Source organism: Rhinolophus sinicus, linkage group LG01, assembly GCF_036562045.2.
Source record: "Rhinolophus sinicus isolate RSC01 linkage group LG01, ASM3656204v1, whole genome shotgun sequence".
Lineage (NCBI taxonomy): Eukaryota > Metazoa > Chordata > Mammalia > Chiroptera > Rhinolophidae > Rhinolophus > Rhinolophus sinicus.
Genome location: NC_133751.1, coordinates 204,223,070 through 204,250,970, shown reverse-complemented (window position 1 = coordinate 204,250,970; position 27,901 = coordinate 204,223,070). Strand labels below are relative to the sequence as shown.

The window sequence follows — 27,901 nt, the reverse complement described above, 5'->3', positions numbered from 1 at the left end:
CCAATGGAAATCCCGAGGGGCGGCCAGGGAGGGCGGAGTCCCTATTTGAACTGGGGCGCGGGGCGAACTCCCGGGCCCATTTCCTGCGGGAGTCGGGGTGTGGGTCTCCGCGCGCCATGGAAGGCGAGGTCCTAGGGGAGGACGCGCTGCTGCAGAAGCTCAGGGACAGCCGCCGCCGCTTCCAGCGTCACATGCAGCGGCTGCTAGAGAAGGTGCGGCCCCCACCGGCCCGCTGGGAGGGGCGCGAGGCCGGCGGGGAAGGGGAAGACGGTGTTGGGGACTGGGCAGAGGAGATGGGCGGCGGGGAGGGACGGTGGGGACCGGGTGGGGAGGCCTGGAACGGGGAAGGTGGGTTTAGGTCCTGGAGATAAGGAGAGAGGAGGCGGGATTTAGGGTCCGGGGGGACGGCAGGGGACGGAGTGGGGAGGTGCCCAGACTTCCAGCCTCGTGCTGTCCCGGGTCAGGGGCTACTTGCGACCCTCGGACCTCACAGGGCGCCCCTTTGTCTCCTGCAGTACAACCAACCCTTCGAGGATGCTCCGCTGGTGCAAATGTCCACGCTGACCTACAAGACACCTGAGGGTAGGAGTCATTTCCCCCTTTTGAATATCTACTGTTAAGAGTGTGAACAGAATAGTGTCTTCCTAGAGCTTGAAATGCTGTCCCTGCCCTCGTAGGAAAATAATACCTGTTCGCCTAACAGGAACTAAAGCATTACTAGTTCCCTTGAACCAATAAGTTAAATTACTTCTTCCAAACAAAATTACCTATCAGAACAGAATTCTGAAGACAGATGCATTGTGGTTGAAAATGCCCCTGCCTGGGTGGGCATCCCAGCAGGCCATATAATAGCCATGTCAGCTTGGACCTGTTGCTTTGGCCACGCTATGTGTCAGTTTCTTTATCTGTAAAATGGGAAGATGATGAGAATAATATCTACCTGATGCAAATGTTGTGACAGTTACATGAGGGTGCTTGGGAAGTTCTTGGAACAGTGCCCTGCGCTAGAACACTCACATCGACTGTTATTTGACCTGTTTGACTTGCAGTACTCACTGTCCTTGAGATTCTGTGTACTTGGAACTTGGCTTGAATCTAGGGAGAAGGAGCCTTTCTGTTTAATGGTTGGTGTTGCGAACTGACTTGAATCTCATGGAAACTCTTTAGTAAATAGCTGGAGAAAGTTTCCATGGGGTGAAAGTTTGTCACGTCCTCCTGTTCAGCCTTATTACCAGCTCATTCCTACTAATGAAAGCAAATCTCAGATTCAGTTTTGCCAAGTGTTGGTCAGACAGGTACAAAGAGGTTTCATAAGACCTGCTCCTTAAATGAAGACCTAGCGGTCTTCCTTCTCAGCGGACCCAGCCATACCTTGGTAGAAAAGGTTCCGCAGGCAGGAGCTAAGGGATTCCAGCTGCAGGTTTCTGTTGCTCTCACATCTACAGCAGGCGGTGACAACTCCAACGCCAGGGCAGGACCCAGGGCTCTGCAGGAATCGTGCTGACGGACTTCACTGAGCACGGGCAGTGTCAGGCATATCTTGGCCAGTTCACATGTCTTCAGTGCCACTAGTTTCACCAGTGAAAACTCATTTCGGACTCCAGTTTTGATGAGAACAGTAGTTGAAGTATCTGAACACCTCGAGAGCAATTACACTTCACATGTAGAAGACCATGTGGAGAGCTTGTTAAAACACAGATTCCCGGGGCCCCTGACTGCAATGCTGGATTCAGTAGGTCTGCAGTCTAACAAGCTCCTAGCTGGTGACAGCACAGGTCCCCTGACCTGTTGCTTAGCCTGGAGTGGCACTCAACGAGGGAGTGGCCTGTCTGACTAAATGCTAGCTGACCACCCTTGCAGCGGGAATGCCCACTTAGGGAGTAGACTGGAACTGACACTCCCACACAGTATGGTGAAGTCAGCAGGAAAGTAATAGTGGTTCACATGTGTTGACAGCTAAGCATGTGCTTCTAAGGGTCTCATGTTTTTGATTCTCAACACTGAGGTAGGCACTGTCCTTAGAATCATCCTCATTTCCTAGCGGGTGATACAGCAGGGAGAAGTTAAGGAGCTTATCCCATGTCACTCAGCCAAAGTGACAAAGCCTGGGTTTAACACCAAGAGCATTTGCTCGAGCATCACCCTGTTCTGGAAAGGCTGCATGACACAGTGGTCAGGAACACGTCACTATCTTCTGTTCACAGCCTGGCTCCACCACACAGGCAAGTGGCCTGGGCTAGTTACTTGACCTTCTTGCTGTGCCTCCATCTGTACAGTGAACTTGGTGAGTGCCTGTCCCGGAGGGAGTTAGGAGTCCTGTTTGAGTGACATGTGAGGGACTTTTTGTGAAGATGACATGAGGTGCATTTGGAAAGCGTTTAGAATAGAGCCTGGGACGCTGAAAGCACCGAGGAAGTTTTTGCTGCTATTATCATCATTAACCATCTCAAGCCTTGAAACGCAATGACCTCTTCTGATTATCTGGAATCGATCTGGGAGCAGATGAAGGTTTAGGAAGAGATTAAGTGTCCTGCCCAGGCTCTGTGACTAGGAAGCGGCAGGACTCCAACACTCAGTGTGGGTCTCTGTGCTTAGGGCCGGCTCTGTCCGTGTGGAGACTGCCCTAGTTTCATTTAGCTTTGTGGCTTCGTGATGATGTTGGACCAGCTGCTGCCCCCTGGGTAGGAGAGATTTTCATTACTGACAGGTTTTTGTCTAATCTTGATTTTTTTTTTTTTTTAAGACTTCAACCTCACAAAGATGAAAAACAACAAAAGATCAGAAACATAGCTTGGTTTTAATATTATAACTTTCTTTTGCCTGTCACTTTAGTTTTCTATGAATGCAGATTAAACAGACTTGGGGTTCAGGATTACTTACGTGGTAATTTTTATTTCATTTCTTAAGGATGGAGAGTTTGGGGTGGAAGACTAATAAAGGAAAACGAAGGACAAACCCAGGTATTTAATGTCACATTTTATTGGCCACCATGCCTTGCCATGGAGGACTACTGATGGAATAAAGGTCTGGGTGAGCTGAACAGCATCAAGGGCTTCTGGAGGCCACCACAGGGCAGTTCTTCCATGGTTTTCTCACCTTAGTGACCCATTTTCCTGTTTCGAAGGATGTGCTGAGAAGCATTTCTTCTATTGCTTGTCGAGTGCAAGGAGATGCTGTGTGACTGAAGCCCTTTCTGTGCCCCCGTGTCTCCTCTGCCATAGGCTGAGGGGCTCGGACAACTGGACCCGGGTGCAAAGCTGGGCCAGCTGGGTAGACCTCTCCCAGCCCCACGCTTCAGCCACAGCTTCGAAAACACCAAGTCCAGGTCCTTCTAGGGAAGAAAAGGCCTCTTTTCCTCTCCTGACAGGGGAAGAGGAGAGACTATGGAGAGCAGTCCGGGTGCAGGAGCATGTTTCTTTCCTTCCGTGTTGCCCTCCCTTTCCAAATCCAGGTGTGGTTGTTTGGCTTTTCCTGAGTTTATCCAAGGGCACTGCAGCTACGCCACCTGAATGTCCGTTAGGAGGTGCCGATACAGCTGCCTTCCTGCCGGGGAGTCTTGCACGATAGTACCTGTTGCAGGGACATCTGCCGTTCTCTTAGTCACTGCTCCTCATGCAAGGAGCCTGGGCCCGAGAACGCACCCCAGGGCTAGAGCTCCAAAGCGATTAAAGGCAGGTTTGAAGTCAGTGCTGCCTGATGAATTACTTGATCAACACACGTAATGCTTTTAGTCATAGAAACGTCAGGAATACGTATAACTGCGTACTTACAATGGACCTGACTTCTCGAGATAATCATTCATGCTACTTTAGTATACGTAATTCCGCTTTATAGTACACATATAAGTACACGTCTTTTACCCTCTCTTTCCCACTTAATGTATATTGTGAGCCCGCCTCTTCCACTGTATAATTCAAACACCTCTTTTTTGCACTGCTCTCTTTTCGATCAGCATTTAGCGTTTTGCACCTTCCTTTGTTGTAAATCAGGCCCAGAACACTTTTCCTGTAAAGAGACAGATGATAGTGTCTTAAGCTTTCCTGGCCATGCGGTCTCTGTCGCAGCTACTCAGCTCTGTGTCGTCAGGGGGAGGCAGCCACGGATATCAGGTGTGGCTGGGTACCCATAAAACTTCACCTATAAGACGCCTGTTATAAATACTCCTTGGAAAACCAGCCTGACCTCTTCCCAGTACTGATGTCACCCCTTTTCAGAAGTGGAATCATTAGGTCAAAGGATATGCACTCTTTATACATAATTGTGATACCCACCAATCAGACCAATGCTTGGTCCTGGTGGCAAAATGTTGTCACCTGGACATTTTGTAAGGTTTTTGCTTAAAATGTAGGAGTACCCCTGTCTGGGGGCGGGGTGATCTACAGAATTTTAAACCCCTTTCCTGGCATTAGAAAACCAGGCCTAGACTGTGATGAGAGCTCAGCCATCTGTAACCTCACTGACGTTGCCATGGCAAGTTCTGCCACACCTCCAGACACAGCAGCCACAAAACTGCTCCGTGAGCCACAGGAGTAGCCTCTGACCGCCCTGCGAGTGTGGCTTAGGCTTGAACTGGTTCTACGCTCGCAGGGTCACACTACCTGCTGAAGCTCATAAAGGAATTGGAGGCCTCACAACACCAAGATAAACACACTGTTAAGGTCACACAAAGTCCCTCAGGGGCCTTGAGTGTCTGGATGCTACCTGATCTAGTAACAAATCTGTCCTGTGTCAGTTTGCTTTGTCATTTGCCATCATCTGTGGGCCGGGGCCGTCCCTCACACATGCCTCGGCGTCTCACTTTCCCTGCTCCCTCACTCACCATCCAAGTGGTTTTTGAAGTAGCAGCCCTGGGCACAACCGGAGCAGAAAAGCTTGTTCCTTTTCCCAGGGGAACCTCCACCAGCCACTAGGAGTTTTGAGGCCTTTTATCCCAAAATATGCTAGAAGAGAAACTTGCGAGACTCCCTTTTCTCTCGTATGTTAAAGGAAGGATTGTGGGCTTGTCACTTGACAGTGGCTTTGAAATGTGCTGTGACTGAAACAAGCATGTCTTTATCACCTTTTGTACTTGGAGGACTCCCCGGTGAAGGCGGTTGACAAGAAAGAGGGCTCCGTACAAGCCACAGCCAGAGGGCACGAGCCGCCAGCGCCCTGCACACAAGACCTGGGAGCCGGTGAGTGTCCTGGGCTGAGCAGTGAGGTGAGGAGGGGCTGGGTCTGCCCTGTCTCTGTTACACTTCAAGTCTAGATTCCTCACTGACTTGCTCTAAGGTCTTTTAAAAACTAAAACATCTTACTCGTTGCCCTATTATTGCCTTCTAAGCTCCCCATAGGAGCTGTCTTGCTCACACCGTGATACTTGACACAAACGGTATTCAAATGTTCTAAAATATTGAACACACGGGCCTCATCCCCTACCCCATTTTTTTTAACATTTCGGAAAAAAAAATTTCCAAGAATTTAATCCGATTTGCCCTTATGAGGTGGTAGTAGGAACCACCGCCTTCCTCGGAAAGTCTTCCTGCCTGTGCAGTCGTCCTTTTTCCTTCTTGTTTCCATGGGGGCCTCCTTTGAAGCTTCTGGAAAGCCTGGCCTTGGCCTCAGTGGCACTGTGCCCTCGGGTTTTCCTCCCCCCTCTCCTTCCTTCGCAGCACTTCTGTCGGCCCACCTCCCATCTTCACAAGATGCCCTTTCTCAAGAGTTGGGCTGAGCCCCTCACTCTGACAGAACGCCCAGCCCAGCCCCTGCCTGGATGTGTTTATTGTCTAGCGGCCTCTCGTCTTCAATCCTTTGTCTAAACTTTCTATATCTAAACTGAAAGTCAACCCACAGACGACTTGTCCTCGCTGCAGATCCTAGAGCATAAGCCAGAAATCCAGTGTCCTCCTTATCTCAGCCCCCCCCTCATTCCTCACATCCAGGACACCTCTGTCCTGTCTTTTGCTTCCCACCAACTCTCATGCCCTTGTCCCCCACTGCTCCCCCACAGTTCCAGCTCCGGGCTCCGGCTCCGGGCGCCCTCTGCCCCACTGACACCTTTGATCATGTGAATCTGGTCACGTCACTTCCCTGTTGAAAGCGCTTCAGTGGCTTCCACTGTTCTGGGTGGAAAGCAGGAGCCAGACCCTGCCTGACCCGCCCCCAGTGTTCTCGCTGCCCCCAGGAAGCTCTCTGGTTTCCAGATCAGAACCCACCTTTATGTAAGCTCCTTATACCTGGCTCTTCCCCTTATAGCAGTGAAACAGCTGTGTAATTACAGACTGTGTGCTTGGCCGGAACTGGCCTATCGGCAGCCTTTGTCCATCTGCCCAGCCCCTGTCTGGCACCTTGCCTGCCAGGTAATGTGGGTTGAGTCCTAAAGGGAAAACGTGACCTTAATGAAGGTGTTTACTCATAGATGTTATTTGCCTGCTGGTGTTCATCCAAACGTTGGCTCCAAAAATCTTTAGGTCCACGAATTTCCTAGACTGTTTGAAGTCATTCGAGTAGTTATTGTAGAGCTGCACTGTCCAATATGGTAGTCCGAGCCACCTACGGCTGTTCACATTAATCGAAATTTAGATGCAATTTTAAATTCAGCTCCCCAGCCTCGCTCACCACATGCCAAGTGCTCAGCAGCCATGTGTGGCCAGTGGCTGACGTCCTGGCCTACAGAGAGGGGACTTTCCGTCACTGCAGGAAGTCCTGTTGGACACCGCTGGGCTGGAGTGACTCAGCTCCTGGAGCACAGGTCATTCAGAGAGGTGGAGGTGATAGAGCAGCTGCTCTTGTCTGTCTCCACCACCCGAGGCAGTTCCTGTTCCCATGAGTTCTCTGCATTATTGATAATCAGGCATGGTGACAGGTGGCCGTGCCCTTGTTAAGGGGAGCGCTTGAAGCAAGAGGAAGTTTTACTGTAGAACATCGGCAAGCGATACAAACACCATCCTGGAGAGAAAACTGCAAGCGCTCGTCAAAGTTCTGATTGCAGTTTCCTGTTTTGCTTTTAGATTCAGAAAGCAGTGCTGATGCAACTTTATACCAGGAGGACCTGGCTGATGGCACCTTAACGGTAAGACTGGCCTTTTGTCGTGAAGGGACAGAGTCGCGCTGGGGTGCAAAGCACACCCTCCTTACCCACCTTTCCTGGGGTCCTCTGCAGAGGCTCGCTCTTCGCTATTCCTGCCCCTCAAGCCTTTGGTCCCCCCTAGTGTGTCCCCTAAGGCAGCAAGTCCTCCTTCTCAGTCTAACACTTGGCAGCCTCACGACTCCCACTTCAAGCCTGACGTGCTGGACTTCTGCCCACGTTAGATGACGTTCCCTCTGCAAACAGAAAAATCACGGCTGGTTCAGTGTGCCCTTCACCTCGATGGAGCACGCAGTAGTGAAAGTGGGGTTCTAAGTCGCTCTCTCCCCGCAGAGGCCGTGTCAGGAGGAAGGGTCCTAGGGAGGAGTTCCAGGTGAGCCCTGGAAAGCCCGTTGAGTCGTGAGGTCACAGATCAGGCAGGCCGTGGTGGTTGTGTCTGCTCCCAGCCGTCCCGGAAACGCCCGTCTCCTTGTAAGACCTGCGTCTCCCCTTCCTGTCCATCGGGGAGGACAAGCATACACACAGCATATGCGCCACTGGAGCTCTTACCTGGCCCTGTGGCAGATGTGGGAATCGCTGGACTGTGCTTTTTCTCCAAAATCGCTGTTTTGTGCAGGGGTTTGCTCATACACTCGTGTGACTTTGAGTGTCTCAAAGATGAAGGGAGTGACCCTGGCAGAGGAATGGGGGTACTTTGTGAAGTCTTACGTGAGGGTGGTGGCGTGAAGGGGAAGTGGGTGGCCCGGCTGTAGGGAACACCCAGCAGTGCGTGTCTGTGTCCCCCCGTCTGCGTCCATCGCCCCTACTGCACCTCACTCAGGGGCAGAGAGAGGACACTGAGACACGCCGTCTCCAGGGCATGGCAGGTGAGGGGCAGAGCCGGCCGTTCCTGCCCCCTGAGTGGGGCACCACACTAATAAAGCTGACTGGCATCAGTTCTAGTAATTGAGTCCTGAACTCACCACAGAATGTGCAGAGGGCTTTACGTTTCTTTCTGTTCTAGTAACACTGTCATAAACCTCTGCAGACGTGTGTTTTTGTCTTTTTACTTTCTTTCGGGTCGTCACCCCGGGGAAATGCCCTGAAGTCAGAGTCGTGAGTCAGGTGCATTTTCAGGGGCTGGAGTACTGTACGGGAGCCAGGGGGAGGGGAAGGGGACTTGGAGGACTTCGCTGAGAGGTGTGCACATCAACAAGCTTGCCAGTGAGTTCCAGAAGCCAAGAGCTCGTCCGTCCCCCGCGCTCTCACGAATGCTGGCTTCTCTATTGTCTCAGCCTGCGGTGCCTTGGAGCCCTTTGAAAGATGAGCTAAGAAGAAAATACTTGACCCAGCTGGACATACTGCTGCAGGATGAAGCATGTTCAGAGGTAACCTGTTTCCCGGTGTGTATGTGTCTTCATGTAACTGACTCGCAAACTGCAGGTGCACTGAGGTACAGACAGTGTGATCACGTTTCTGTTTGCTCTGCAGAGCCTGTCAAGGGCACGTAGAACGATTGTTCTTTCCCTTCACAAGCTCGGGGACTCCTGCCGTTCCTGAGTCAACGCTTCAGGTCCCCTAGGGCCGCGGGCTCAGGGAAGCGTGTGGGTGCACCTCTGTTGCCCGCTGTGCTCTGGGGAGGCTCACGGCCCCACCCTCGGGTGGGGAGGTTTTAAGCAACGTGATTAGGGAGACGATGGCTCCACCTCCCACCTTCCCTGGAGGGATGGGGGCTGGCATCGGCAGCCAGGTGCCCGGTCCTCGTGTCCTATGGTTCTGCTGGGGGTGAGGCATGACTGGCGGTGCGGTGAAGCTCTGTGACAGGTGGGCGGCCGCCCCAGCCTCCCCCCAGGGCTGGTGCCCTCCTGCTTCAGCCAGTTTCCTGGAGCTTCGCCTGAAGAAGAGCAGAAGTGCTAACGGTACAGGTTCACGTAATGACGCCCACTCTGTCATTGAACTAAGTTCTCTCAATATCTTTTCATAAACTAGATGTTTTCATACCAAATAAGTAGGGAGTACATGCATGGAATAAATAATTCGGCTCGAAGGCAGCAAACTTAACAGGAACATGTATATTTTCTTACTGTGCTGCTGACGGGAGAAAAGCCTGTGTCTGAGGACCCTGGATTAGTGAGTGTACCGGAAATGCCTTTTGCCTTTACCCTAAGGCAGCAGGTGGTGGCCCTGCAGAGGGTTTCCTGCAGGCCACCTGCACAGCACTCCCTGCTCTTACTGACACCTCTTCCTACATTGTCAGTACTGCTGCTGAGCTCAGGTGCAGTGACACGCCATCCTGCGGACGTGGCATTGCAGGGAGAACCACCTCAGTGCACCCAGAGCCGACATCTGACAACTCCTTTGTTAAAATCATTTCCTTTGATTTCAGTATGACGATTACGGAGATGGAAACGACACGCGTGTGTCCCTGGCCCCTTCACTGGCCTTGCCTCCCAGGCCTTCCCGTGGTGAGTGTGACCTAGGAACTTCATGACCCCCGTCCCGTTCACTCACTGTTGGTGGCACCACACCGCCCCTCAGCACAGCCCCTTATGCTGGGCACGCTACCATTTGCCGTAAATGTTTGAGCAACGTAAATTATTAAGTGTTGAAAAATGAACTGCTTTTTTTCTGTGGGACTAGCCTGCTCGTTGCTAATTAGCTCTTTATCCCAACTTACTATTTTGAAATTTTTTAAATCTCTAGAGACGTAGGACTCCATACAATAAATATCCTTCATCTACATTTGACAATCAACATTTGGTCACATTTGCTTAAACACACACACACACACACTATTATATTTATTTGCATCTGTATATATTATCCCTAATTAGTTCCCAAATACCTCCTACGAGCAGGGTAATTCTACATAATACCAGTAAACTTGGCACATGCCGGAAACGTGACATTGACACAATACAGTTTCATCCACTGGTGCCCGTGGTGTCCTTTGTAGCCTCTTCTGTTTGTTGGGCTGGTTCAGGATCCACTCGGGCCTCCCCCGTTGCGTTAGTTATCTCCTTCCGTCCAGAAGTTTCCCTGGCCTTGCTGCTGTCCCTGTTGTCATGTTTCCCACTGCTGATTTCTTAAATAGTCCTGGCTGCCAATAGTCCCTCAATGTGGCCTCATCTGGCCTTTTCCTCTTGGTTCAGTTCATGTTAAACATGTTTGGCAAACAAACGACACAGGTGATGTTGTGTCTGCTCGGAACATCTCACCATTCGGTCCCGTTGTTGGTGACGCTTGAGTCTGGTCGCTTAGCTAAGGAAGGACCCACCAGTTTCTCACTGCAGAAGTGCCTTTTTCCTCGTCACCTGGGGGGTGATCCCTTGTGATGACCTGGAGGCCTTTTCCCCAGAACCTCTCACCCCGTGGTTTTAGCATCTAGTCATGACTATGCTGAGTTAGTGCCTGCACACCAGCCCTTTCCTGCTTCTCCCATTCCTTGAAGGCCTGCCTCCTCCTCCATTTCTTTTTCTTTTCCTTCCTTTATCCCCCAGCATGCTTTATTTTATTTTATTTTTAATTTTTCTAGAATCAGTAAGAACTCATAGACTTTTTTTTTTAATTACGTGTTAGAATCCATTGCCAGTATTCAGTTTGTGTCTCCATCTGTTTTGAGCGTTTTGTCCCCCAACCCTTCAATTCCATTGTTGCCCCACACACACACACACACACACAATGACGTGTGTTCATTTGGTCAGTTGTGCAGCACAAAATAATTTCATATGGGGGCACCTGTTACTACTCTGCTCGACAATCTGCTGAAGACGGTTTGAGATCCCCAAGCAGCTCTTTTTATCCTCGGACAGTATCCTGCCGAGGGAGTCCATTCAGAGTACTGTGTTCAGTTATTTAGATTGTTTTCTCCTTCAGTTATAATTAGTTTGATGCACAGGGTCATTTTTTTCTGTCTGTTTAATTTTAGAGTGATCCCCATCTTTGTTGGTTTAATTTTACCTTTGAATTTATGAAACTTAAATTTAACATGCAAAAGTCAAAACAGCATGAAGAGGAGTATTTAGGACTCATTCGTTCTCCACCTCTCTCTGTGGGCACCAGTGTCGTTATTTTTTTGGTTCCTAATTAATCTTTGAAAAAGCAACCAAGTTCTAAAGTGTCACCTGGGGAAGAAAGAGTCCTTCGGGGAAGGTTGGTGGAGAGGAGAAATTGAATTTCAAGAGCTAGAAAGAAAGCAATCTGCGAAGTGTCTCTTTATTCCCAAATCTTTGTGAACTTTTTCTTGTTGTTCTTTGTATTGCTTTAAAAATAAGCAATGATCCAGGCTTCAGTTCCATGATCTCTGCGTGGGCACTGTTCTAAGTGGTGACACACCTTTCCCTTGTGTGTTGTTGTCCAGGGTTCTGTCACAGTGTCTCTGAAGAGAGTCTCGGTGGCCCATTTCCGCCAGCTGCGTCTTCACGCCCTTGTTCAGTAGACATGGCCGTAGTGCCCAGGAATGACAGCGTCTCCTTCCAAGACACCAGTGGAAACAGCTTCTTAAGCAGCCAGTCCTTTGTGGCTGCCGACATCTGCACCGTGACCATCAGTGACCTGTACGCGGGCATGCTCCACTCGATGAGCCGGCTGCTGAGTGTGAAGCCTTCCTGTGTCATCTCCACCAGAACCTTCTCCGTTCAGCACTGGAGCTCTAGGAGGAGGCACAGGTGGAAGAGCAGAATGAACAGGACGTACCACAGGGCAGGCAGGTACTTTCAGAGGGGTTCCCGCGAGAGACTTTCGCCCCCTTCGGAGCCTGTGAAAGAGGTGGGAGTATTAAGAGATTGCCAGAATTTACGAGATGCTTCTGGCCATAAGGCAGGATTAAAATTGGGGAAAACTTTCCTTGAAGTAAACAAACCCCAAATCCGTAAATTAGATCCAAGTTGGAAGGAGCTTAAGGGGACACGCCAGAAGCTGTCTTCTTTGACTCACATGGACTCCAGGGCCATGCATTGTCTTGATCGGCAAAACAGATTAATGACATTAAAATGGTTAATTTCTCCTGTAAAAGTAGTTTGCAGACGAAGAATGCTGCAGGGTGAGGGAGGGAATCATTACAGAGAGCTCGAAAACCGATTTGATAAGCTTTATCAGGAATATTGCCTAAGCCCCAGGAAGCAGCCATGCCTGACGTCCAGCTCCTCCAGGGCCCACCTGTACAAAGGTGGTTCAAGCCCCGGTGGCGCCTGGGGCTCAGAATCCCACAGGCTGAGTAGATCTTTCAGCAAAGCAAAACCTAAAGTTTTAAATGAGGCTTTTGAAAACTTGGACCAACGAGCTATTGAGGCGGGAAGATGCCTGGCAAGGAGTAATTCCTTTCCATCACTTTCGAAGACCCACCCCACGCCGATCCCAGGCCGCTCTGAGCTGACAGCTGACCTTCTTTTTCGAGGAAATAATCTTGGAATATTTAGGAAGTCAGTGTCACTCAGCAAACCTGTTTCAATAGCCAGGATACAACCTCTAGGCGGTGTAAGAGATCGTTACAATGAAATTAAAGAAAAATTTGACAAGCTTCATCAGAAGTGTTGCCAAAAATCGCCTCCGCGGACAAAGCCACCTTTATATACTGGAGCATCTCCAGATAAAGCAAGTGTGGAACTTCAGAATCAAGAAGACATCTTAGGAAAATTAAATCCAGACTCTGGCTTTCAGGGTCCCCAAAAGTTGTCACCATCACCCCAGAGGAGCGTAAAGCGTTCACTGGGCTCAATGACAGCTGTTCACCCATGTGCATGCTTTGCTCTCGCCAGAAGCGGCCCTCAGCCCCTTGTAAAAAGACACTGCTTATCAGACCCTCCGGTGTGTGCAGGGCGGGCTGATTGCCAGCGGCCCTCACACACGGTGGGTAGAGCCGACCTGAGGCCAGGGGAAGAAGCCGGCTCTTCACAGCCTGACTGGAAGAAGAAGGTGAGTTTGTTCATCCAATGTGGCTGTTTTTCACCAAGATTCTTCTGTACATGTTAATTTTCTAACCTTTCTCCCAAATTCTGTTCCTTTGTATCCAGCATATATTCATGGTAAGACGCATCAAGGTGGAGCTGAAAACTTTCCCCTGGGAAAAGTTCTACATGTTTTCCACTGGGGTGCCTGGGGGACTTTCTAGAAAGCCTCACTTCACACGCTCTATCCATCCTTGTCAAAGTGTGTCATTTCCAACCTCTTCATCTAACACTCAGAAAATAGCTGTTGTCAGGAGAAGTGGGTGTGGAAATCCTGCCTTTCTGCTTACTTCTGGATCTCCTAGTAGGGACAGCAGGAGTCGGCCCTCAGAGAGCCACCAGCGCACGTGCGAGGGGCGACCCGCGTCTGCTGTGCTCATAACCTCAGTGGCCTTGGCACTGAAGGCCATCTGCACCACCACCCCGCCACTCCCCTCTACGGTTCAGTTTGAGCAGATCGCTTTTTTCATGTGCTGGCGCCATTTTGTTTTCTCCTGAGACAAGATGGCAGAAGGTGGGGTGGGACAAGTCAACGTGAGTCGTTGAACTTGATTTTCCAGCATGCACGTCAGTGTGTCCGTAGCCAGGATTCGGACGCCATGGCTGTGGAGTGCACGTCACTTCTCCGCCGGCTGATGGGACGTGACGCTGAGCTTGGTTTGGCCTGTTGGGCTTGGTGGTGTGGGCAGGTGAGGCAGTGTGTGCCACTTCTGTTCCCTTGTTCCCGGACCCGGGGGTGGCCCCTCAGCAGTCCTTCCGATGGACCTTGTCTGCCCTGAAGAGCCCATTTGATGCTTTTTCACCTCTGCCTGTTGCCCTGTGATCCCTTCTCAGGGGATGGTGCGTTTCCTCTCTGAGGTGAACCCTTCCACCTGCGTTGTCACCATCACCACCCCCTGGGCCCCTGTCGGCCCTTCCCTGCCTTTGCCCACTAGTGTTTCTTGGCATTCAGACCCATATAGCTCCGCCTCGAAAAATATTTCAAAAACCTTCCAGTGCTTTGGCTACAAAGGGGACTGGGTGTGGGGGATGCTCCTTCCCGAATGAGCCCCAGTGGCCGTCACTGGCTTCTGTCCCCCCAGCTCGGCATCAAGGTCTGGTCTCCCTTCTGCTGCCACTTCCTTCCACTGTCCTGTCTTCTCAGCCCGCCTTCCGGCTTGTGCCCACCTGGAACCACCCTCACACCAGCAGCACTTCCATGTAGCTTAAACCACAGACGAGCCTTTGTCACCAGTGGTCCTGTGGGACTGGCCCCTGGGGCTTCTCCAGGTCCTGCCTTGTGTCAGCTCCTCTCTCCTTTCCAGGTGGGTTTTCACGGGCACTTTCTCGCCCCCTGCTCCCCATTATTTTCTCTTCCCACCCTGCCTCTTCACCCACTCTTGTTCTTTGTCTGCCACTTCTGCAGGCAACCCCATTCTCCCCAGGGAGCACACAGTGCCCCTGGCAGCAGGAAGCTGGACACAGGCAAATTCTCTAAGCTGGTGGCTCTGACTCCTTGGCTCAGTATTAGAACTTCCCATTTGTTTGTTTTATTTTTTCAATTTATTTCTGAATGTGAAATCGTGTGAGCCAACCAGAAGCAGATGACACCAGACCTGCGTTAGTGTTTGTCTTCCCTGTCAGGTGATTAAGTGTTCAGGTTCTGGGAAAGGTTCCCATCCAGGACCCCTCCTTCTGGTGTCAGGTGAGACCCAGCATGGAGCTGGAGCAGGAGCAGGAGTGGGCCTGGGGGCAGCCAGACCCGACAGCAGCCGTGTCCCCGATGGCGCTGCTCTGGGCAGGTTCCCCGTGCATGGGACCTGTAGCTTTCCCTGATGGTGCGCGTCTTGCTTGTTTCTGGGCCTCAGGCTGTGCCCCCCTCCTAGGGGGCACCAGGCCCATTAGACCTTTTCAGACCAGGCCACCAGCAGGGTGGCTGAGTCCTGTGAGGTTGAGGCTTTCAGGGATCCGGCCACGTGCTCGTGGCAGGCACTTTGGGAGCCCGAAGCTCGCACACTCCGTCTGCTTTCACAGACCACCTCTCGGGATTACCTTTTTCAGGCGAAAGGGCGAAGTTCACCCAGCATGGAAGTCAGCCCAGGACCTTCCCTGAGGCTTCTCCCAACCCGGACACGTCACTACCCCCTCCTCCCGCCGTCCCTGCTTGTCTGAACCTAAACCTCTTCCTCAGGCAGCTCCCCTCCCGACCTCTTCTTTGGGTGTGCCTTCCTCACTGTGTCCCCCGATTTGCTCATGCCTCTGGCCTCCCTGGCGCCTGCTGAGTCAGTCAGTCCCTGAGCATCGCGGGTCACTGCTGCCTTCCCCTGCCTTGCTCCACCCTTCCCACCTGTGACATCTGCCTTCTGGATGCCCCGTGCAGTGTCCTCGCGTTTTCACCGGCTCAGCCTGGGACCGCATGGAGCAGCCTCGGCTCGGCTTTACAGGGAATGCCAAGGCCCAGCGAGGCCACAGGCCTGGAAGCGGGGGACTCAGGGGAGAACTTGGCTTTGGTGGCCCAGTTGGGCCCTCCTGGCACCCCGAGAATTGGATACATTCCATTGCTGGAGGCTTTATGCAGTTTCGTCTTCAATCACAATATAAATATTAATCATTTTCTTTTCCCTACTTAAATTATAAATTTCTTGAGGGAAAGAACCAAATCTTGTGACTACAGACAGAATTTTAATGGCTAACATCTCAATGCCTTCTGTGCGCCAGACCACGTTGAACTTTTTCACACCTTTTTTTCTCAATACCTCCACGGACCCTTGGATTAGATAGGTTCTGTCTCTTCATTTTATAAATAAGGAAGAGCAGCTGAATACTTAGAGCTGCTGAAACCTCACAAGCAGTGCGTGGGTTGGCCAGGATTGGGGGTGAGGGGGTTACCATTAGTTGTGTTTGTGGGGTTTTTTGTTTTTTGTTTGTTTGTTTTTTGGTTGATTTTGGGGGTTTATTTTTTAACATTCCTTAGGGTATTTATTAAGCATGGTGGCATTTTCTATAGTGGACACATGAATGTATGTATGGAATGGAATAAATTTAAATTTAAGACAGTTAAGCTTTTGGTGGCTGGCATTGGGAATTCTAGTGGAGTTTTACTGAAATCATTTTCTTTGTCTTTTTTTTTTCTAGAGGAAAGAACACATCTTTCAGGCTGGAAGAGAAAAGTGATTTTGTGTTAGAAAACTCAAAGCTAAAAATCTATAGCCAAGTTATTTTAGAGTATTGTCCCTCTTCCCCTTACTCTGTTTTAGAGAAAGTGTGTGTGTGTATGTGTGTGTAATTCTCAAGAATATGTTAGAACTTGCTTCAAAGCAAATTTCAGTGCAGTTTTATTGAGATGTCTGAGTTCTTGTATAGAAATTAATTGGAATAAAGTTGCTCAATTAAAATTATTAATATTATCCTTTATATGGGTATTTTTCTCGTGTTTTCTTTGCTAAATTTAGACCTGCCGACAGAAGTCTCTCTTATATTTCCTATTTCCTGAGAGAAAGTGCTGTGAAACCTAAGTTTCAGCCCTGAATACAGTGATCCTCGAAGGAAAATGCAGCTGCTTTAGTCTTTCAAATTCAGACCCCTGGGACTTGGGGTGGGGCCTGCATGTCAGGAGGCAGCAAATTGAAACAATTCAACCATAAAAAGTAATTTTTTGTGTGTTGAGATGAAAGCAGGCTGTATTCACACGGCCCTGTGATGGTCCCAATCCCCTGACAGTCACACAGCATCCGTGACATCTCCTGACTCTTACTGGAGCTGTTTATCTTAGGATATCACAGTGTCTTGTTTAATAAAATATTTCCAATATTGAAACCCTGACCAAACCCATGTGGAGTAGTAGTTAATATACTGCCGTGTGTCTTAAATAGAAGATTAGATACAAGCTTAAGTTGCACGTTTTCCTTCCTGTTGCCTCCCTAGGCCTTCACTCTCCTGATAACATGTACCCTTCTCCACCCACATCTTCATGCAGGGACTACATGACCTGTGTGTGTTAGCTCAGGCTGCATAACAAAATGCCACAGACAGTGGTTTGCACACCAGACACTTCTTTTTCACGGTCCTGGAGGCTGGAAGCAAGATGAGGGTGCCAGCCGGTCAGGTTCTGGTGAGGATTTTCTTCCTGGCTTGCAGACAGTGCCTTCTCTGTCCTCACGTGGTAGAGAGTGCCGGCTCTGTCTGATATCTCTTATAAGGGCACTGATCCCATCCTGCAGTCCTCACCCAAAGGTTGGGGCACATGTTCAGTCTAGAGCCCTGAGAATCAGGGAGGCTGGCAGTGGACGGCTAGCTCAGGCTCGGCCAAAACTGGAGCAGCCGCTGCAATTCTAGACCGTTCCCTTGTGTCTAGCTCCCTAAAAGCACAACCCATCGTTTCCTATTCATCAGGAAAACTACCGTTCTTGCCCCAAACTGCTTATGCCTTCCCCACCCCCAACCTCTTACCCAGCAGGCCTAGCTGCCAGAGCCTGGAAATGCAGGTTTTTGGTGTCCCATTATCTAGCATAGGAAGGCGAGGCAGAAGGGACTGGACTTGCATATCAGCCAATTTATAGGATCTACCAATTAGGGACCCCATAAACTACGGAATGGTGCCCTCATGTGTATCACATTCAGCTGGTAGATGCCTTCGCTTTTAAAGGGGGTCCCTGGGGACAGAGGCGGAATGGTAGCCTGGCTCCCCTCTGCCTGGCTCAGCATGGGTGGGACTGAAATGCAGTGAAGACAGGTGGATTCCAGTCCTTTGGCTGAGAGGGGCTGTCTGGCATTTGCACACCCCCAGGGAAAGTGGCCCTGATGGGACTGGAGGCTCCCGTTGTCTTGGCTCAGGGATGTCAACATCTTACAGTCAGGAATCTGTGCTCCAAAGGGCACTGGAGGTTTATTTCAACGGGAAGAAGGGAAGGGACACTGATGATTTCAGGACGATGCTTTTCTTACAAACTGAATGGAAACAGTCTGCCTCGCTCTGACCAGGGCTGGCACTGTCAGGAGGCAGTTTGCGTTTTACACGGGGGGCACCTAGGAAACTCCTTCGGGTGAAGCCAAACGCTGGTGCTGACTACAGGTATCCAAGGTTTTGAGAGTCTCCAGGGCGGCCCTCCGGACCCCAGGATCCGAGTCCAGCTGCAGCTCCTGGAGAGCTGGGAGCACACACGGGAGGGTCAGGACCCAGGGCTGTCATGGCGGTCATGGCGGCCCCGGCAGTGCCAGCAAGGGGCCAGTGCCAGCAAGGGGCTGGTAGGGCTACAGACGTGGAAGGCCCTGTGTTTGGAGTCCAGAGACGGCGGGTGGAGCTTTGTCTTTACACACGTCTCTTATGTCTTGGGGTTTTTCTTACTTCACTAACAGGGACAGAGGATCCCCCAGAACCCGGCTGCCCTGTGGCTCAGCTGAAGGAATCGGTACAAGCATTTCATGTTTGTGAAGGGGGCGGGGGCAGAAAGCCAGGGAACAAATGGACTTTCCCCAGTCAAAGAGTTGTCTCCCTTGGAAAGCGCTCTTCAGGGTCACCCGTCTCTGTGCCCTGGTTACAACCCTCCCCTCCCCAAAGAAAAGACCCCTACAACTGAGGGTCAGTTCCCTCGGTGGATTCACCAAGCTCCCCAAATGAACTTAGTGGACTCGGTACCATTGAGTCTCTATGACTTACAATTTCGTAATGCCGGAAAGTCCAGCTTTTTCAGATAATGTGCAGACATCTGCTTCATAATAATTCCTAAAATGATAGCCAGAGAAACGCTCATCCCACGGACATTAGGTCAGCGAGAGGTCTGGTAACCTTAGGAGGTGTAGGAGGTGTCTGTTGAGTTAGTGGAGGATGCCCAGGTGAGAACCAGGCCAGTATGCCACAGGGTGGGACAGAGGGGACTTCCATCTGAGCTCTGGTCCCGACATCTGCCCCCCTCTTCTCCACACCCGATGGTCTTCAGGGTCCCTCCTGCATCAAGAGACATCTGCCCACTTACCCGCCAGGTCGCAGGAAGCGAGTCTGATCGTTGAAAAATTACTTTTAACATAGGTCATTGTTTCTAACAAGAAACTGTAGAGAACAGCAGGCTTTTTCTGAGTCTGCAAATAAGTGACACACAGAGCCTTGGAAGTTGTCCTGCATTCCCATCTGTCTGAAGCAGGAGGGTCTGCCCAGAGAGGGCAAGCGCCCATCCCAGCATCACACAGCAAATGAGAGACTGGGCAACCTTCATCCACCTGTTACATTATTATCTGACCCAGACAAGAGATTATATTTGTCCACAACCCGTGCTGTCCAGTACAGTATCCAGTGGCCACATGTGGCCTTTGAGCACTTGAAATGTGGTTAGCCTGAAATTAATACATTTTATAGTGATTACCTGTTGAAATGAAAATGATTTGGATCTATTGGGTTAAATTAAATATTATTAAATTTGGTTTCACCTCTTTCCACTGTTGTTAACATGGCTACTAGAAAATTTAAAAATGCGGATATGGCTTGCATTCTATTTCTGTTGGCCAGCACTAGTCTTGACACTTCATGTCTAGAAGGTGAACACAGGGTCACAGGATAGACCTCTGTGGGAGCTGAGACCCTAAGGCCCAAGCCACTGGGCGGGCACCTCCAACAGATCCGTCCCCCTCAGCCTCCTCACCAGCATGGAGCAGAAGGTCATCTGGAACACGGTCATCTGGTCAGCCCCAGTGGCATCGCTTCTCCCCGAGGAGTCTTCCAGAGCCTTCCAGCCCCAGAAGTGCACACACTGATACATGGTAGCCATACAGGCCTGGAGGGACACAGGGCAGCAGGAGAAGCGTCAGGCAGACCGAGGGGGTTCACACGAGGGGTGAGGCTGTCAGGGCTGCGTTCCGTGGAGAAAGTCAGAGGGTAGCCCTGGAAAAGCCTCAAGGAGCTGAACGAGGGCGGGACCCGAGCCCCGCCTGCCTACATCATGGCTGTGTGCACAACTATGAAAAGCCCCTTGGTGGCAGAGGCAGCCCACTTGCCCCCTAGTCAGCACCTTCACGCCATCAGCAGCCCAGCCTGGGAACTGCCCCTCCAGGAGATTGGGTCGAGGCCAGGCTGCGATGGTCAGGACCCGGCAAGCTTTCTCATCCCCCAGACCTCCTGCACCCAGCTCTTCCTATCCCTGCAGCAACTAGGCCCCTTGGGCTCTGGCCTCCAGTGGGTTAGGCCACCGGAGGATAATGACAGGACACTAGAGGGCAGGAAGACAGATGTTGGGGCATCTATTCCTCAGGGACAGCAGTGGCAGCAGCGTCGCTGAGGCTAGCCACTACGCTTGCGTCTGCAGCCAGCCCGTGTTAGCCTGAGAGGCAGCAGTTAGACTCGGAGACTGGGGTCTCTCTTTCCCCCTCCTTCCACCTCAACCAGTGGAAGAGTTGGGGCTTGGGCCAGGAGAAGGAACAGCGTGGCAGAGCCAGGTACCGCTCTGCTGCCCCTCACAGCCCCCTCCCCGCGCGTACAAGCCTGCCCCGTAGGGAGCAGGTAAAGAAAGATTCAGGGTGAGTTTTAAACATGAATGGGTCATAATACCAAAAAGTGAAACTGGTAGAAGAAAGGGAGACGGCTGGAGGATGCTTGCAGGCGGTGACTGGACGAAAAGAAAACCCAGCTCCCACAGAGATGAGACTCCTCGGTAAGCCAGTTTGTGGGTTGCCTTGAATGGCCCCTTTCTCCAGCCTGGTGTGTGGCTGCAGGGCTCTCGGGGAGACTGAGTTAGGTGGAGGAAGCCCGCAGGTAGCTAAGCCAACATACCTAGAGAGCATTTTCCTCTTGGGGACAGTGAGGGCCCAGGCTTTGGGACAAGGACGAGGGTGTGTCTTACTTGGGCTGCATTGGAGCAGGGGTCCTGGCAGTGCAGCATGAGGGGGACCCAGGCTTTCTTCACTTCCTCCTTGAAGAAATGCTTCTTGGAAATCCTGACCACCTTTGCCAGCTTCCCAAAGAGGAGGAAGGCTTTCAAGCGCAGCTGCTCGCTCTCCTGCAACCAACACACACAAACAAGTTCTGAAACTCGGGGAGCAAGAAGCCCAGCAAAACCCCAGCCGTTCTCCGTGGACCTTTTTAAATGCCACGACCCCTGCAAAGCCTTCTGGACCATTCCATCAGGACAGAGTCTCTCCTGCAGGGCTCCCAGACCGGGCATAACTGGTACTTGTGAGCTTCACTTCCTAGATGAGGGCCGTGTTGAGTCTACGCACACACCACTGCCTAGCTGAGTCCCCACCTGGCACGTCACAGGTGCCCAGAGAACATTTGTGGGCTGCAAGGAAGTAGAAAGGGAAGCTCGTTCCCAAATAGCAAGGAGAAAGGTCCCGTGGGCCCTAGAACAAACTTTTTTTTTTTTGTACGAGATCCCAGGATCAGGCAATCGATGACCAGCGCCAAGTCGGACCTGCTGCCCTGTGTGCAGGTCCCAGTGCATCTTCTACTCGGGGGCTCAGACGTGCTCACTCTCTCCCTGGGCAGGCATCTGCGGAGCCCCCACTGAGGCCCAGGGCCCAGCAAGGCTCTCCTGGGGACTCACGTTGTCAAAGAAGGCCCTGCACTGCTCAGAGACGGCGTCAAAGAAGGAGCCCATGTCCCCTTCCCGGAGCTCGGCCAGGATCTTGGCCAGGGCCTCCATGGCCTCGGAGGGCACGCTGGTGCTGCTGGGCTCCCTCAGAGAACACAGGCACTTCTCCAGTAGCAGCTTCCGGTAGCGCCGCACCTGGGGGCACAGGGAGCCCTCAGCCCCCTGACCCCCCGCCCCGTGACCTCCCTGGGTGACAGGACCACTCCAGCATGGACACTGCACCCGGCCTTCGGGCTCAGGGTGGGGAGCGGCACCTTCTTGGGGGCGCCCAGGGCCATGTTGCCGAGGGCGCGCAGGGACAACACCCGCAGGGCCTCGTCCTGCTGGCCCACGCCCTTCTCCAGCAGCAGCACGGCAGGCTTCAGCAGCTTCGCCTGGTACAGAATTGGGTCGCTCATGAACTAGAAAGGAGAACTTTTTACAGTTATCCCCAGTCGAGGCCCGTTTCTTAGGCCCAAGACGGGCCGCGCAATTATATGCAGGGCTCAGAATGGCCCCTGTGAATAGGACAGGATTTGGAGCCTGAACTCCTGGGACCGACTCTTGGCTCCTGTGCCTGACCACTGTGGGACCCTGGCAAGTCACTCAGCCCAAGGGGCCATCCGGGGTGTTGCCACCACTCCCCGCGTCACACATCACTCAGCGCCACCTGCAGGGCACAGGCCGCATCGGAGCCCCTTTCCCCTCAGGGCCCAGAACTACTCCTGTGAAGAAGGAATGAATGAGTGAACGAGCACACAAATGAAGGATGCTCACCTGCCCCTGGACTCAGACGCCCCGCAGGGCCTGGGCACCTGCCCCTGAGATAAGCCTCCCAAGAGAGCGGGGTCGCCCACCACCCTCCCCAGCCCATCTCTCCTCCACACCCAGCGCCTCACTTCCACGCAGACCACCGTGCTGCTGACACGGCAGCCCAGGACCTCGGAGTCCATGCCTCTGAGCACCAGCTCCGACAGCCTTCGCCCGTAGCCTTCCATGTTCCGAATGTACAGCCTGCAGAGGGAACCACAGCCCACCGGGTGAGCGGGGACGGCTTCTGAGCTCCTGCCAGCAGGGCAGAGCAAGAGGCTGTGAGCAGATCTAGCACCTCTGGGCCTCTCCCTCCTTGCCAGGGGGTGTCAGTGAAGTGCTTACTTTCCATCGCCTTTTTATAAAAGGGGACTGAATGAGGGCTGCTTCGGAGCGATCCCTTGACCTGGCCCTGCTCTGAAGCCCTGTGTGACCTTGGGCAAGCCCCAGGCCTCCTCTGACATCACATTTCCTGCCCTGGGGCACGAAGGGTTGGAATAAAAGACTCACTTTGCCCTGCATGCTGCTGCCATCCCAGAGTCTGGGACACGGGTCAACCTGGCAATCCCCCCAGAAGTGAGGCGTTCAGCTCCCACCTAGACTCTCCAGCAAGGAGGTGCCTCTGCAAGTCCCCCTGCCCTCCCTGTGGGAGCCTGGGTGCCCACCTGGCCAGCAGGCCCACTCCTTGCAAGAAGGTGGAGCCGCTCTCCAGCAGGTCCCACACACCCTGCTCATCCAGGGTTTTAACCAGCCGCTCACTGTTCAGTCTCTTGAACAAAAGCTGCATGGATTTGATCGTGATCCTGGAAGAAAGTGGGACCGTGTCATGATGTGGCAGCCCCGCCGGGCACCCAAGGCGCCTCAGAGGGGCAAGCACCACATCCAGTCTGTGACGGCGGGTCCCAACACCTGCTCGGCCTGCTCAGGGCGCTAAGGGGTGGTCACATGAGACAGTGGGTGGGTCTGCAAATTCTGAAAATTGCGCCGTGCTGGACACACGTGAGGGAGCGGTGTGAGCAAGATCAGCTTCCAGAGACTTCTCCTCCCCACCAAGAGGGGATGGCAAAGGCCTCTCAGTGAAGGTGACTCTTGGAGTCTGGTGACTTCTAAGAAGCAGCCTGACGCCACTTCCAGCCCAGGGCACCTTGCACCCCACACTGCCTGCCCTCAAGAGTACCTTTTCAGGTTGATCTCCTCGGGCAGGGTCCCCGTGTGGACGAGTCTCCACGTCTTCAGGACGGGCGACACAGCCTCCGGCCCCTGGCTGCTGCTGAGCTGCAGCAGGAAGGTGTAGATGAGGTCTGGGAAGACGTCCGGGAGCTTATCCTCCTTGTCCATCTTCTCGATGAGAAGGTGGATGGTGCATAGAGTCTGCAGGGACAATGGCAGGAGGCGTCGGCACTCCTACTCGCAGCCTCCCAGGGAGCCCTGGGGCCTGCCCCTGAGACTCACCATCAGAGGGTCCACTGCGGCCAGGCGCCAGATGTCAGCCTTGGAGGTGGCGTTGGCCCTGGGGGTGAACCGCAGCTGCAACCGGCCCATCAGCCCCTGCAGCATCATCCGGGCAAAGGGCGCGTTGTCCGCCACAGCCAGCCACACTTCCACCAGGTGGCTAGCCAAAGACAGGGCACAAGGACTGTGGGTTACCTGCCAAGTGCCCTGGTGGATAAGAGCCTTATGGCTTTCCCAGCAGCCCCCTGAGTAGTGGTTGGACTCATGAAGCTGAATCTTAGGGAACAGGGATGAGCAGTCAAAGGTTGTGTAGCTAGAACCCAGGTCCCTGGCTCCACACTCAGCCACTTTTCTCTGACCCAGCTCACAGTACCCCCGGGAAAGCTGCAGCCCCCTTGGAAGCCCCGACTCCACAGCTAAGTGACCTTGGAGATCTCAGCAGGTCTACAGTTTGATGACCTATGAACATATCTGGTAATAGCCTCCAAGCGCCCGACTTATGTCAGGCTGGTCCGAGGCATCTGGCTCGTGTTGTCTCTCTTCCTCCTCTCACTACATCTTTGAGGAAGAGTTTTCACCTCCACATTCGGCAGGAGAGGACAGGAGGCCTGCAGAAGCCAGGGAACATGCCAGACTACAATTTGCAGTGGATTTCCTGATCCCCAAGTCCAAGGCCGTGGCCCTGCTGAGAAGGGCAGGGCTCTATCTAGGGCAGGGACTTGATGAGTCTGGTTACACACATACAGGGAGGTGGGGTCCTGGTGGGTTCTAAACGACTGACGAGACAAGTCCAACAAGATCCAATTGAACAAGGAGATGCTTGTTCACAAAACTGAATTCACAAAACTGGGTCTCCGGTTCCCCAAAGACTGTACTTCCCGTGGGAGATGGGGGAGAGGGTCAGACAAGGCACTGTCAAGGCCCCGTCCTCTCGGACGTGTCAGACAAGGTGAGCTGGGCATGGCCTGAGTTGCACAGCAGGCCGTGGCCCCCCACCCGGGGCACCCACCTCTCCATGGGCAGCGGCTGCCTCAGGAGCGCCGTGAGGACTGTCTCCTGGTGGTAGTGTGCCAGCCGGAGGATGCCCTCGATGAGAAGGCCCCGCACCTCCAGGTGGTCCACCGTGGGCAGCTGGACCAGGATGGCGCCCAGGATCTCAGCCACCTGGGGGGGGGGGGGTGCAGGGCCCGCATCACCAGAACGACCTGGCCCTCAGGGGCTTCCAGTCTCAGCCCACCGCACACCCCTGCTCCAGGGAACTTGCCCAACCTCACGATGCTCCAGCGCCCCCTCCCATGAATCCTTTGGGTCTTTTCCTGGACTTTATTAGGTTTTCCGTGTGGGAAGCAGCGCCCTCTGGGAGAGAGAGCCACGGACTCAGTCCCCATTCACTTACTATCCGGGCTTCCTTCAACACATTTCTTTCTCATTCTAGAACTCTACTTCCTTCTCCTCTTTACAAGCAGGGTTTGGGAGGCGTCCTCAGCGAGTGCAGCGGGGCCCTTGCCCACCCTCTAGCCTGGGTGTACCAGGCAGCCCCAGGCCCCAGGTGGCCTGGCCACAGCTCTGCCACCTTGTCCTCTAGCTCCTTGACCCGCATCTGGAGGAAAGTGCCTATCCAGGTGACGGAGGCCTGGTCGTGCTGGAGGTCCATTGCCCCGATGTTTTCACAGAGCTTCTGGATGAGCGAGACCACTTCATCGCAATTAAACTGCATGCAAGCCACCTAGGACCAGAGCAGGCCATTCCTGGGGTCCAACAACCAAACTCCCAGGCCCAGTCCCCCACCCCCACCTGTCACCACTGATGGACCTCCCTCTTCTGCTCGACGTCACAGCCCCGGCTCAGGGAGATGATCACAGCCCATCGTCTCTCAAAGCCTTTGCCACAGCCTCGTGTTCAATTCTTTCTGGCTCCCTTCCACCCTCACTGTACCACATCACAGGGATGGAGAGAAGACAGCTGGAGACTTTTAAGCACTTACTGTGTGGAAGGCACCCCCGTGGGGACCTTATACATTGTAGGCCTTTTAAGTATGGATGGCATGAGTTGGACCCAAGGCCACGGAAGCTGTGATTCCCAGAGGATGGGGGCTGCACAGCCAGGTTGAGCAAGGTCCTGCCCCCCACAGACGATCTAGGCACCGGGAGACCAGCCCAGTAGCCCACACAATCTTCCTGGCTTGTCACCTTGGCTATTCTGGCAGACGTGCTGAAAATCTCCACGTCCAAGCCCTGAAGGTCCTCCTTGCACCTCGCAAGCTCCAACTCCTTGGAAGCATCCCATGAGGAGCAGGTCTGGCTTGCTGTTGGGGGTACAGTTTCAGATATAATCATCAAGGACAGAGGGCCTCGTCACGGGCCATGTCATGGTGGCCTCCTGCCCTGGCCCTCAGGTGGCCTTGGGTCTGCGGGCCTGGACCACACTACAGCATCTGGGCATCCTATCCCTTCTTGTCTTTGCTCTTGTTCCCTGCACCACTTCTGCACACGGCTCAAATGTTGTCCCGGAGGCCCTCCTATGATGGACGCTCCACCAGCCACCAAGCCAGGGGCAAACTCTCCCCCTCCGAAAGTCACCACACTGCATTCTCCCCGGAGCTCATTTCTGGCCAGTTTTTCTGTGTCCTTGGTATCTGTAAGCTGGCCTTGTTCCAGCGGGGCCCCTCAGCGCCTAGCACACACCTTCAGTGAGTTGTGCTGCACCAATGAGCCTCTCTTTCTGGAAGCTTCCATGGCCTCTCAATGAGCTCTGCACCCCCTCTGCCATCTCTGCTGGTCACCCTTGTTTGTCTACACAGAGAAGCCACACTCCCCCCAGGACAACCCCACAGCTGACATCCCTGGTGTCAGCCCTCCCTCGCAGTCTGGAGAGGCTGGCCCTGATGTCCCCCTTCCCCCATACCGTGAAGATCCAGCAGGCTGGACAGGACATCCATTGAGGCCAAACGAGTTCTTTTGTGGGAGTCACAGGTGCACGGGGCAATGAGGCCAACCAGCGCGCCAAACTGCCCCAGCTTCAGGGGGATCTGGGGGACAGGAGACCCCAAGGGTCACACTCTTTGTCCACTCATGCATGCCTGGTACTGCCCAGAGGCAGTGTAGTGGGTGGCTAGAGAGGGGGAACCCTGCTCTGAAAACACCACCCTTGTCTGGGAAGGGGAAGGATGACACCATCCGCCCGCTGCTCAAGTTTCTGCCTCCTGAACCCCATAGTTGGACCCCTGGAGGCTGAGCAGTGAGATCCGAGGAGTCCAGCTGACCTTAGGCCCAGGTTCTACGTCCAGGTGCCTGCCTTGTTCCTGTAACTGAGCCCTGAGTTTAAGTCTGGGCATCCCCGCTCTCTAGCTATGTGACCTAAGTACTTAACCTCCAGCCTTCGTGTTCCTCGTCTGATAATAATGGCGCCTCCTCTGTCAGGGGATGTCGTGAGAACGGCATCAGAGAATCCAGGGAATGCACTGTGCACAGTGTCTCAGATGTTACCTAGCCATAGTCTTGGCTCTCGCCTCATCATGCTGGACCTGCGTCCCCACCGGGGTGCCACCTGCCCTATTTTCACCATATACCAGCCGTGAGACCTAAGGCTGGTCCCCACACCCCAGCCCCAGGAAACCATCGTTCTCCTGCCAATGCCAACCATCCCTGAGGACCAGGCTCTCAACGAGTGTGGAGCCAACCAATGTAGGAAGAGAGGTCTCAGATGGTTCATCAACAAAAACACCTTATCACTTTTTCTAGATTCCGTGATTGTCAAACTTTGTAAAATTTGTAATTTTGCAGTGATTTATTTTCTCATTCTAAGTGAGTGTTCACTGTTCTAACTAATGTGGTGTTCATAATTGTGTATCCTTTTTCTTAAAGAGGGCCCTCACCCTGGTATGAGCCTCGGTCCCCACAGAACTCGGATCCACACCAAGCCTAGACCCTCACTCCCCAACCCCAGATCCCCAGACTAGCTCCTCAAGGAGTCTCTGCTGTTCCCAAATGAGACAGCCTCTTCCCAAGGCTCTCTTCAGGGGAGAGAGTCTTGGTTTCAAAAGTGTTCCCTCTTCTCACAGACAGAGACAAGAATCTCTCTGCGGACGTCACAGCAGCCGGCTGGGGGACTGGGGG

At 53.0% G+C, this 27,901-nt stretch overlaps 2 protein-coding genes across 7 annotated transcripts in view; one reads left to right on the top strand and one right to left on the bottom strand.

Moving 5' to 3' along the window:
- Window positions 1–30: 30 nt before the first annotated feature.
- Window positions 31–16,383, top strand: HJURP (Holliday junction recognition protein). Of its 6 annotated transcripts, none has more exons than XR_012490362.1 (10): window positions 50–212; window positions 516–582; window positions 2,908–2,960; window positions 5,075–5,174; window positions 6,990–7,051; window positions 8,341–8,433; window positions 9,432–9,510; window positions 11,406–12,958; window positions 14,135–14,294; window positions 14,396–14,499. XR_012490362.1 is itself a non-coding variant. In XM_074315336.1 (10 exons), the coding sequence occupies exons 1-10, from the start codon at window positions 117–119 to the stop codon at window positions 14,465–14,467; spliced, it is 2,397 nt and encodes a 798-aa protein (XP_074171437.1). In that variant the 5' UTR covers window positions 50–116; the 3' UTR covers window positions 14,468–16,096. The 6 variants fall into 6 exon arrangements, 5 of the variants coding, with proteins under 5 accessions (XP_019595279.2, XP_074171437.1, XP_074171433.1 ...); XM_074315336.1 differs by having other exon boundaries at window positions 14,073–14,294; window positions 14,396–16,096; XM_019739720.2 differs by lacking the exons at window positions 14,135–14,294; window positions 14,396–14,499 and adding an exon at window positions 16,105–16,383 and having other exon boundaries at window positions 31–212.
- A 1,611-nt stretch (window positions 16,384–17,994) lies between these two features.
- Window positions 17,995–27,901, bottom strand: part of MROH2A (maestro heat like repeat family member 2A) — a 46,447-nt gene continuing 36,540 nt past the window's right edge. Inside the window, exons 30-44 of the mRNA XM_074331576.1 lie at window positions 26,691–26,814; window positions 25,976–26,091; window positions 25,360–25,512; window positions 24,796–24,950; window positions 23,787–23,946; window positions 23,512–23,705; window positions 23,000–23,137; window positions 22,424–22,538; window positions 21,800–21,946; window positions 21,498–21,680; window positions 20,796–20,951; window positions 19,602–19,733; window positions 18,942–19,044; window positions 18,626–18,691; window positions 17,995–18,116 (exon numbers count right to left, since the gene is read on the bottom strand). Coding sequence (XP_074187677.1) covers window positions 17,995–18,116; window positions 18,626–18,691; window positions 18,942–19,044; window positions 19,602–19,733; window positions 20,796–20,951; window positions 21,498–21,680; window positions 21,800–21,946; window positions 22,424–22,538; window positions 23,000–23,137; window positions 23,512–23,705; window positions 23,787–23,946; window positions 24,796–24,950; window positions 25,360–25,512; window positions 25,976–26,091; window positions 26,691–26,814 — 2,064 coding nt within the window. The remainder of the gene's footprint in view (window positions 18,117–18,625; window positions 18,692–18,941; window positions 19,045–19,601; window positions 19,734–20,795; window positions 20,952–21,497; window positions 21,681–21,799; window positions 21,947–22,423; window positions 22,539–22,999; window positions 23,138–23,511; window positions 23,706–23,786; window positions 23,947–24,795; window positions 24,951–25,359; window positions 25,513–25,975; window positions 26,092–26,690; window positions 26,815–27,901) is intronic.